Source organism: Myotis brandtii, unplaced genomic scaffold (assembly GCF_000412655.1).
Source record: "Myotis brandtii unplaced genomic scaffold, ASM41265v1 scaffold1112, whole genome shotgun sequence".
Lineage (NCBI taxonomy): Eukaryota > Metazoa > Chordata > Mammalia > Chiroptera > Vespertilionidae > Myotis > Myotis brandtii.
In genome coordinates, this window is record NW_005353800.1 from 230,223 (window position 1) to 240,197 (window position 9,975).

The following is a 9,975-nucleotide window of genomic DNA, read 5'->3' on the forward strand; positions in this document are numbered from 1 at the left end:
TTCAATGAAACCACAACTGATTTCTCCATCTTGAATGCCCCTCAAGGGGACAAAAAGGGGACAAAATAAGTGTAATGCCCACTCCCACTTAAGAAGTGGAAACTTCTTTCCCCTTAGGACAGGGGGGCAGAACTGCCCCTGTCAGAGCTGCAGCAGCTCTAGAAGGAATGGGAAAGAGGAAAGGTTGGAAGCAGAGGGAAGAGAGGGAAGAGGAAGTTCTCCAGCAACCTCACTCCTTTGACCCATTCACCCCTTATCAGGTAAGGGGTGGTCCCAGTGTGTCGGTGGGACACAAAAAGGGGAGGGCTGACAGAGAAGAGGCAGGAGGAAGAAATACAGAGAAAAGCAGCCTGGTAAGGAGGGATGGGGTCGGAGAAAAGGAGCCCTAAAGGTCACTGCCCTCAACTTCTTCCAGGGAATGGCATCCACACCCCGAGAGGCATGAGTGGAGAGGGTCTGGCGGGTTCAGACGCCCAGAAGGAAGGAGAGAAGGGAAAGCAAGGGCCCTGTGGTCCCCAGGTCTTCACAGGTGAATGTGCTCCAGACAGAGCAACAGAGTGAGGAGAAGGAGATCACAAGAGGAACTCACAGCCCAGAGACAGCCCTCATCCTGCCCAGGTGCTGGCAGAATCCGGGTCTGGGGATAAGAACAGTGACGTCTGGGGAAGGTCAAAGTCCAAGGCAGAAGGAACAGTAACTCACATCACAACAGCACCCCTCCCCCCCAACATCCCTTGGGTTATCGCAGGTGAATACTCCAGTCAGACGCCACGTTGACGCCAGGCTTGCGCAGGATCAACACAGAGGTCTCAGGGTCGTGCTGGAAGGACAGGCGGCTTTCGGGAGATCCTGGTGGAGGAAGGAAGCGCCGTAGTCAGAGCAATAAACTCCCACACACCAACTGCTTTCCTACAGGTGGGTGTCCCCAGCCTGCCCAGCCTCCCCTTTCCTCACCTTTTGTCTGGAGTACCACGGCTGCTGGCTTCCCAGCCCCCATTATCACCACCCGCTCAATCCAGATTGGTGTCTCAAAGTGGCCTTTGGGGTCTGCTGAGCTGGAGGGAGCAAGATGGGAGTAGATGTCAGAGTGGAAGGAAGGAGGCGGCCCAGAACAAGAAAAGGGCCCAGTGAGCTGTGAGCATCCCTGAGGCCCAGCCGCCCCAGCAGCTGCCAAGGCAGACGGGCACCTCATTACCTGGAGACAAGGGCGTTGCCAGAGAATGAGAATCGACGCAGCAGGAACTCATGCCGAGTCTGGTAGTTGAACGTGTGCCCATCATCTAGAAAGAGCTCTCCTTGGGCTGTACCCTGAGGAGGAAGTGGGACAGGTGAGAGCTGAGCCCAGGAGGGAGTGAGGCCCGTCCATCCCCAGGGGACTGCCTGTGCTCTCACCTGCGGGCTGAGTGCAACGAAGAGAGTGATGGGGTCGTCCTTCATGCAGTCGGAAGCGCGCCGCACTCGCATCCACCGAGGCACAATGGTCCCCCCGCGCTGGAACACAGGGATCTAGGGCAAGAGCAGCGCTGGGGTGAAGCTGCCTGTTGTCCAACCTGGCCTTGCAGCATCCTTTGCTGTTGCCCATCTGTCCGCACGTGGGTACTGGACCCCAAAGCACACACTGTCTCCCCGTCTGGAAGCCCACGGGCAGCCGGAGCTGGGAGGCGGGTCAGGCATACTCACACTGCTTAGAGTCACAGGCAGGTACAGGGTCTGGGGACCATGATGTTTCTGGTAGCTCTGAACGTCATACCACACCTGTGGGCGACAAGATAGATTTGGTCACTCACCACACAGGCCACCATCGCAAGTACCCCATTCGGCCGCCACCATCCGTTATTTCCCACCACACCCTTCCTTAACTCACCTCCCCTTGGCCAGGCAGATAGACCTGGACGCCATGAGCCCCAGCGTCTGATACAGGGTGAACCAGCAACGCATCCCCTAAACACCAGAATCAACGCAGAACTCAAGAGATCAGTTCCCAGCCAGGGAGCACCACAGCGCCTGCCATGCACCATCAGCCTCCCCTCCTCCCTCCCCGTGTGTTCACAGACCACCTCCCGCAAGTGCTTACTTCTCAGCCCACCCACTACCAAGCGTCCTCCCATTTCTCACCAAGCAGGAACTGGTCGTCTATACTGAAGGTGCTCACATCCTGCGGATAGTGTACCCACAGGGGCCTAGGAAGGAAGGAAGACAAGAAAGGAACACACTTGCTGTTTTGGCAGATGTCCACAATGCTACCCCGGGAGCTGATAAGAACAGCACAGGGGTAGGAGCCAGGAGCTTCCAGCCAGTGTCGGGGGGAGGACCTCAGCTCTGCAACCTCAGCTCTGCCTAGGCACTAACTTCCTCGCCCAGCTCCCTGCCTCCTCCTGCCGCCCCTCCAACTGTTCTGCACGCAGCCGTCCAGTGGCCACTTGGTTATCCTGGCCGGCAAGGCCCTCCAGGACCAGGTCCTCTTTTTCTCCTCCATCTCATCTCCTACCTCTCCTTCTGGTTTCTTCCCCGACACACACTGGTTTTCCTACTCCTGGAACACAACGCACTCATTTCCACGTTAGAATTTTGCACTTGGAGTCTCATCTGTTTGGAACACTCTTCCTCTAGATCACAAAATCCATCTCAGTCATCACTCAGGCCACATCTCACATGGCCTTCCTCTCAAAAAGGCCCTGGGTGAAACCTAATTCCATTACGCTCTTCTATTTTTCAAAGAGCTGGTCACTGCTGCCAATTTTCTAATTTATATATTTGTTTCCTCCCAAGAATAAACGTTCCACAGCACAGGACACTTGTCTGCCTTGATTCTGGCGCTGGGCATAGAGATGAATAATGCCTAACCTGTCGTAAGTACTCAATAATGTCCCCTTCTATTCATTCCTATTGGTCTCTGCTTATTCTTGACCCTCCTTTACAAAGCCCTGGTGAGTGAAGGAAGAGGTGCAGAGATGGAGCCCAGCCCCGCCCAGCCACCTCAGCTGACGTACAGACCCAAAGAATGCCTCACCTCATGACAGGAAAGCCTTCGCGATGGGCCTGATAGAAGAGGGTGTACCAGAAAGGCAACAGGGCATATCGCTGGCCCAAGGCATCTCGGATCATGTCGTGGTACTGAGACGGTAACAGCCACGGCTCTCGCCGCCCAGTGTCCAAGTGGGCATGTGCCCGGAAGAATGGCTGGTAGGCACCCATCTGGTACCAGCGCACAAGCAGCTCTGGCTCCGGATTCTTGAAAAAGCCGCCCACATCAGCTGGGAGAGGGGAGGGGAGAAGGAGGGTGGAAAAGAGGGTGAAGGAGGGCAGCTGCCTAGGTGCGCCCCGAGGCCCCACGCCGGACTCTCAGCTCTCCATTCATGCCCAGGTCCTGTGCCCGCTACCTTGTCCCCCTCCCACCAAACCGAGGACCACAAATCCCCTCTCACCCCCACAGAAGGAGAGTCCCACCAGCCCCAAGCTGAGACACATGGGGATAGAGATCTTCAAGTGGTCCCAGTCAGCAGTGTTGTCCCCTGTCCACACGGCTCCTGAGGAAGACAAGAGGGGGGAGCAGCCTTTTCAGCTGACCTCTCTGACTGCCACACCGGCTCTGGGCCCCCAGGATGCTGCTGAAAAGGGCAGAGGTCACAAGAGCACGTGAATGGACACCCCTCCCTGGTGCCCTGAAAGTGCAGAGCCGGAAGGGTGCAGAGGGGAGCGCTCCGAGGATGGCTGCGTGGACAGATTTCCCCGAGAACCAGGCCAAGGTCCACGGCTTCTCCCATCTGGCCTCCCACCCCCTCCCTCAGCTCTACCCTCCACATCTTTTTTTTTTTTTTTAAGGGAATCTATACTATGTAACCTTTTTTTTTTTTTTTTTTTTTTTTTTTAGTATTTTATTAATTTTTTACAGAGAGGAAGGGAGAGAGATAGAGTTAGAAACATCGATGAGAGAGAAACATCGATCAGCTGCCTCCTGCACACCTCCCACTGGGGATGTGCCCGCAACCAAGGTACATGCCCTTGACCGGAATCGAACCCGGGACCTTTCAGTCCACAGGCCGACGCTCTATCCACTGAGCCAAACCGGTTTCGGCTACCCTCCACATCTTACCGTAGCGCTGGGAGCCAGCGAAGAACGCCCTGCTCAGGACAAAGGGGCGTTCCACACCCCCAGAGCGCTGCACCAGCCCATCAGCAGTCGCCATGTGCTGAGTGGAGACAGGAGAGGGCAGGGGCAGTGAGGAGCAAAGGCCAGCTGTCATCTGTTGCAAGTTCCCAGCCCGCCGTCCCTCCTCTCCAGCCTCTTACCACGTAGAAGCCGTAGATGTTGTGCACATCTCGGTGCTCCCAGCCCCCGTAATGCTGGGCATCCTTGAGCATGGTGACCTCAGGGCCATTGAACACAGAGGGTTCATTCATGTCATTCCAGACATAGAGGTTGGGAGCTGAGCCCTAAGAGCATAAGGAAGAAAATGGGGACAAAAGGACAGAGGGAGAAAGAAAACAAACAGTGTCAGAGCAAAGAGCTCCTCGGAATCCAGAAAGATGCATTTCTCAGGGTCATCACGGCCCTGATACTATCGGCACCCGACCACAGCAGGTTACTAAGCAGAGCACGACCAAGGCAAGGAGGTGGGGCGGGAAAGACAGATGCAGTCGAGACAGAGGCCTGCCATACCTTATAGTCGTCAAAGTTGAACATGTTAGCCCACCAGGCCCTCATCCTGGGATTGGTGAAGTCGGGGTAACCAGCGGCGCCTAGAAGTTAAGGGTGGCTGTCAACCCCAAGGGCATAATGGTCACCATTCTACCTCCCTGGTCTTCTGACAGCCTCTCCCTCAATTCTGGGGGTGCACCACCTACCTGGCCAGCACCAGCCCTCGTAGTCAGAGCCATCCCGCGTTTTCACATAGAGACCCTGGTTCTGCAACTCTTCATGTACGCGGTAACCAGAGTCCACCTTGATGTGGGGATCCACAATGGCGACCAGCTGGGCGCAAGGAACACGGGTGGTCAGAGCTCTCCAGGGCTATGTCAGAAGCCCAACCATGGCTGTAGTCCTCTTACCTTCCGCTTCTTGGATGCCAACTTCTCCAGCATGGTGAGGGGCTGGGGGAAGCGGCTGGGGTCCCAGGTGAAGTACCGCTTGCCATCGGCGTGTTCAATGTCCAGCCAGATGACATCACAGGGCAGGTTGTAGTCGTCGAAGCCCTGGTTGACTGCCAGCACATCGGCCTCGTCCCTGTAGTTCCAGCGGCTCTGGTGGTAGCCGAGGGAGAAGAGCGGGGGCAATGCCTGGGTCCCTGCAGGTTCAGCGAGGGACGGGGGTCACCATGGAATCAGGCCAACCTGGGGCTTCTGGGGACACCCAGACATTGAGGGAGGCTTGTAGACCAAAGGGAGACTAAAGGGCACGGGACTTCTGAAAGAGTCACTCCCCCGAAAAGCCAAGGCCGCAGCCTCCTGTGCAGCGTGGGGCCGCGTACCTGTGAGGCTGGCGTACTGCCGGAAGACGTCGGAGACCGAGGGCCCAAGCAGCAGGAAGACATCGATGATGCCGCTCTCCGACATCCAGCGGATATCTGTCTGCGGGGTTTCCCCCGAGCCCTGCAGGTAGTCTAGCATCTTCCCAAACAGGGTCTGGAGAGGGGACAGAGAGAGGTCCAACACCCACTCTCGTTCCCCAACCCAAAGACAAAGCAGCAACGTTTCCCTCAAAACCCTCCTAACACTGGCTCCTAAGGCGTCAATCTGAGTCGAGACTAAATGTCACCTCCCAGTGAGGCTTTCCTGGGTGCCACCATCCGAGGCACCGCTGCCCCACGCCCGCCTCGTGACTGCCCCATGTCTTTCTCAGCACTTACCACTGAACTCGTCTCGCTGTCTTTGCTGTCTAACAGCGCTCCCTCCCTGAGCGGGAGGCCTTCTCCTACCTCAATAAGCAGTGCTGTCCCAGCACCTACGGAGTATCCAGCCCATAACGTACTGACAAGAAATGCATGAGTGTGTGTCTTCTGCAAGTGGCAGGGAACTTGCAGGCGGCTCCCGAGGCCCAGGGCCCCCTCTCTCACCCAACCCCAAATGGGCTACCCCACCAACCTCTTCAAAGCTCATGCCAGCACCCCACCTGTCTCTAGGCCCGACGACGCCCTCCTTCCTGCTCCCCTGCCTGTGCGCTCACCTTCCCGGCAGTGTTGGAGGAGATGTCCACCCACGTCTCTGCAGCGTTGAGCCAGAAGATGCCCAGGTCCCGATGAGGACTGTGTGCCAGGAGCACAGGCACAGACCCGTACAGGGCCATGGGGTTGTACAGCTCGTACTGGAACACATCCAAATTGTAGAGGCGATATGGCTCCCCACCCCTGCAGGCAGACAGACAGACTGGCCCCAGGCCCTGGCACACACAACCCCCACTCCTCCCGCAGACACAGGTGAGGGATATAAGAAACGGCCCCTGCGCTTTATCAAGGAAGAATCTTCCAGTGATAAAGGTGATCTGGGCACAGGAAGTGATCCATGCCTGACTGGCGTATCCAATCTGCATGCACATCTCCCACCTTCCCGACTCCTCTGTCCCCATATCCTGAGGGCAGCCTGGGACTCACTCAGTGACCTTCAGCCTCAGGCTGTCTGCATGCTCAGGGATCCCATACACGTGCTCCATGCCCGGCAGGGAGAAGTCCAAGCCCACAGACGTGGGGCCTGGAAGAAAAGCGAAGGATGCGCTCCAGAGCTGCTGCCTGGCGAGGACTCCCTGCGCCCCAACCCCGGACGCTCCGTCCCTCACCATACGGCTTGCTGTCAGAGTGGGTTTTGAACGTCTCCTCCCAGGCTCCCGGCTCATCTTTCTCTGTCTTCCCCTGGGTCTCTTCCGGCTGTGAGGCGGAAAGCAGACCACTGCCCATCACACAGCAGCTCTCTCCTTCCCCGCCCGTTTTCACAGTCCCCTCCCTGAGAGCGAGACGGAGCTCCGGTTTCTTGTGGGCCTTTCTGCTCCAACCTCCCAGCCGGCCCTGTGCTCCAACCACGCACCCCACACACTTGCCTTGTCACCATCCCCAGGCGTTTCCTCGGGCTGGGCGCCATCGCCCTCAGCTGGGTCTTTTGATTCTTGCCTGGAAGGTAGGAGAGCTGTCTGCTCCAATCCAGAGGGGGCAGGGACGAGGGGCTAGTGGAAGGAGGGGTGAGGGAATAGAGAGCCAAGGGTCCAAAGGAACGAAGGCAATGGAGGAAGGGACTGAATGGTTAAGCCTAGAGAGGGACCCCCATGAATATAAGTGTCCAAAGGACATGGAGAGAAATGAGGAGTGAATGCCACCAGGAGGTGTTTCCACACGGAGGCCCGATGGCCTGGGTTCGGAATGCCAGTCCTGGCTCTGCTGCCTCCGGGGAGACTGGCCCCAAACGCCCTCGCTGGGCCTCAGCCTGCTGGCCTGACATCAGGTTTTGCAAGGCCGGTGGGTCACACCATGATCAAGCCGCTACGGATAAATGCAGGGACTCGCACAAGAGGGGTGCCCAAGCCTGCTTTCCAGGGCAGCTGGCAAGCAGCTCTGCTCAGAGCCTAGTGCGCCCCCGCTGAGAGCCAGGAACCCCAGCAACAGGCAGCATCTCTCCAGCCCTTGGCAAAGCAAGAAGCTCCCTACATTCCTTAGGGACTTCCCATATTTCATCTTCCTTCTCCCAGTCAGGAGAACAGGGACCAGGGACCATATAGCTGGAGAAAAAGAGGTGAGTGAAGGGCAGGGCATGGAAGGGTCTGGGGCCCCTTCCCCTGGGGGTCCGAGTGAGGGTGAGTAAAGGCAGAGGAACACATACAGTACCAATGGCCATGATTTACCTAGAGAAAATGTTCTTGATCTTATCCCAAATGCTACCGAGCGTGAGACTAACTTTATCCGAGAAACTAGGGCAGGAGATGGGTAGGGAAGGGAGAAGGAGGCACAAAACCAACACAAAAACAGAAACATAAAAGTGAGTTTCAGTCGACAAACTTCCAGACATGGGGGGTGGGGGGAGAGGAAGAAAATAAACCTGGGAAATGTGATGGCGTGAGAAGGGAAAGGGAAAGGCAGACCCAGGCAAGCCTCTCAGAGGAGGTGCTCGAGGTACAGCCCAGGGACAAAAGTGACCGCCTCCTGGTTTTAGAGGAAATGAAGAAAACTGTGACCTGGCCTGCTTCCTACCAGCCCTCAGCCCCTACCTGACTGTCCTACCCCTGTCTTCCCCCAGGGACCCAGTGCCAGACCCCACAACACCCTTAGGCTCTTTCAACTAGGTTGCCTGCAGTCCCAACCCCGGTACTCACGAGACCCTGGGGGCCCTCTGGTGCTCAAAACCCAAGAGTCCTCGGGCATTGACGCTGAGCAGAAGGCTGCGGTCCTCCAGCAGGTCCAGGCGGAATGGCCGTGCTGTCAGGATGATTTTATAGGGTCCCTCAGCCACGGTGAGCTCCACACTGTTGTCGTCACGGCCAGAGACAGAAAGCCTGGAAAGAAGATCGAAAGGGATATAAACAAGGACAAAGGACCAAGACTATAACTGAGACACTTCAGAAGAAGGGGGTGGGGGGTCCTGCCAGGAGCTACAGGCAGTGTGGTAACAGTGTAGGGACAGACAAACTGACCTAAGGGACCAATGAAGAGCCTGGAAACAGACCCAAGGATACTTGGAACTTTTAAACGTAACAGAGGTGGCAGGCAGCCCAGTGAGATCAAGAGGACTAAGGAGAACTATTTATTTGTTTATTTATTTACTTACTTTTTAAAATATGTTTTTATTGACTTCAGAGCGAGAAAGGGAGAGGGGAGAGATAGAAACATCAAGGATGAGAGAGAATCATTGATTGGCTGCCTCCTGCACTCCCCTTACTGAGGATCAAGCCCGCAACCCAGGCACGTGCCCCTGACCGGAATGAAACCCAGGACCCTTCAGTCCGCAGGCCGACACTCTATTCACTGAGCCAAACCAGCTAGGACAGGAGAATTATTTAATAATGAAGATGAAAAACAAACTTCTGGATAGGAAAAAAAGTCCTACATCATGCCAAATACAAATATCAACTCCAGACAGATTATGACTTAAAATTTAAAAGTAAAATCTTTAGAAAAAAATTAAAAGAATTTTTTTTTTCCCTTGAGGTAGAAAAGTATTTAAACACAACTTAGAAAACACTAACACCAGAAGCTGTAAAAGACCGATACATTTGAGCCCAGCCAGAGTGGCTCGGCTGGTTGGAGCGTGGTCCCACGCACTGAAAGGTTGCCAATTCGATTCTTCGTCAAGGCACATGCGGAAGGCAACCAGTCCATGTTTCTCTGTCTCACTGATGTTTCTCTCTCTTTCCTCTCCCTTCTTCTCTCTAAGCATGTCCTCGAGTGAGGATTTTTTTAAAAACATGTTTTTACTGATTTGTAGAGAGAAAGGAAGGGAGATGGATGGAGAGATAGAAGCATGGATGAGAGAAAAACATCATCGATGGACTGCCCCCTACACACCATACTGGGGATCGAGCTGCAATGCGGGCATGGCCCTGACCAGGAACAGAACTAGTGACCTCCTGGTTCCTGGGTCGACGCTCAACCACTGACCACACCGGCCAGGCTGGGTGAGGGTTAAAAAACAAAAAACAAAAACCAATACATTTTAAACACTAAAATTCAGAACTTCTACTTATCAAAAAACACCTTTAGGATCAACAAAAACAAGAAAAGTCAGAGACACTGTACTAGACTAGAGGAGCCCAAGGAGACATGACAACTAAATCGTAACATGATGCCCTACATGGGATAGAACAAGGCATGAGGTAGGCCACGTCAGTGTGCGTAATAGGTTAGAGCACTGGCCCATGCACCAAAGGGTGAAGGGCTCGATTCCCATCAAGGGTACCTCGGCTGCAGGTTCAATCCCTGGCCCCGGTCGGGGTGTGTGTGGGAGGCAACCAATCAATGTGTCTCTCATCTCTCCCCACCCCCCCACCCCCCTGTTCTCCTC

General features: G+C 55.3%; 1 protein-coding gene across 2 annotated transcripts in view; it reads right to left on the reverse strand.

Moving 5' to 3' along the window:
• The window catches only part of GANAB (glucosidase, alpha; neutral AB), a 16,560-nt gene continuing 6,585 nt past the window's right edge, over nt 1–9,975 (reverse strand). The window contains exons 5-25 of one of the 2 annotated variants that reach the window (XM_005857474.2): nt 8,291–8,470; nt 7,823–7,888; nt 7,028–7,097; nt 6,770–6,857; nt 6,588–6,684; nt 6,164–6,344; nt 5,469–5,622; nt 5,050–5,285; nt 4,846–4,972; nt 4,661–4,740; nt 4,291–4,434; nt 4,094–4,190; nt 3,426–3,527; nt 3,011–3,254; nt 2,116–2,180; nt 1,865–1,941; nt 1,681–1,755; nt 1,393–1,506; nt 1,196–1,308; nt 955–1,055; nt 1–849 (exon numbers count right to left, since the gene is read on the reverse strand). In XM_005857474.2, the coding sequence (XP_005857536.1) occupies nt 740–849; nt 955–1,055; nt 1,196–1,308; nt 1,393–1,506; nt 1,681–1,755; nt 1,865–1,941; nt 2,116–2,180; nt 3,011–3,254; nt 3,426–3,527; nt 4,094–4,190; nt 4,291–4,434; nt 4,661–4,740; nt 4,846–4,972; nt 5,050–5,285; nt 5,469–5,622; nt 6,164–6,344; nt 6,588–6,684; nt 6,770–6,857; nt 7,028–7,097; nt 7,823–7,888; nt 8,291–8,470 (2,521 nt within the window). In that variant the 3' untranslated portion in view covers nt 1–739. The remainder of the gene's footprint in view (nt 850–954; nt 1,056–1,195; nt 1,309–1,392; nt 1,507–1,680; nt 1,756–1,864; nt 1,942–2,115; nt 2,181–3,010; nt 3,255–3,425; nt 3,528–4,093; nt 4,191–4,290; nt 4,435–4,660; nt 4,741–4,845; nt 4,973–5,049; nt 5,286–5,468; nt 5,623–6,163; nt 6,345–6,587; nt 6,685–6,769; nt 6,858–7,027; nt 7,098–7,822; nt 7,889–8,290; nt 8,471–9,975) is intronic. The other variant, XM_005857475.2, reaches the window with a different exon arrangement.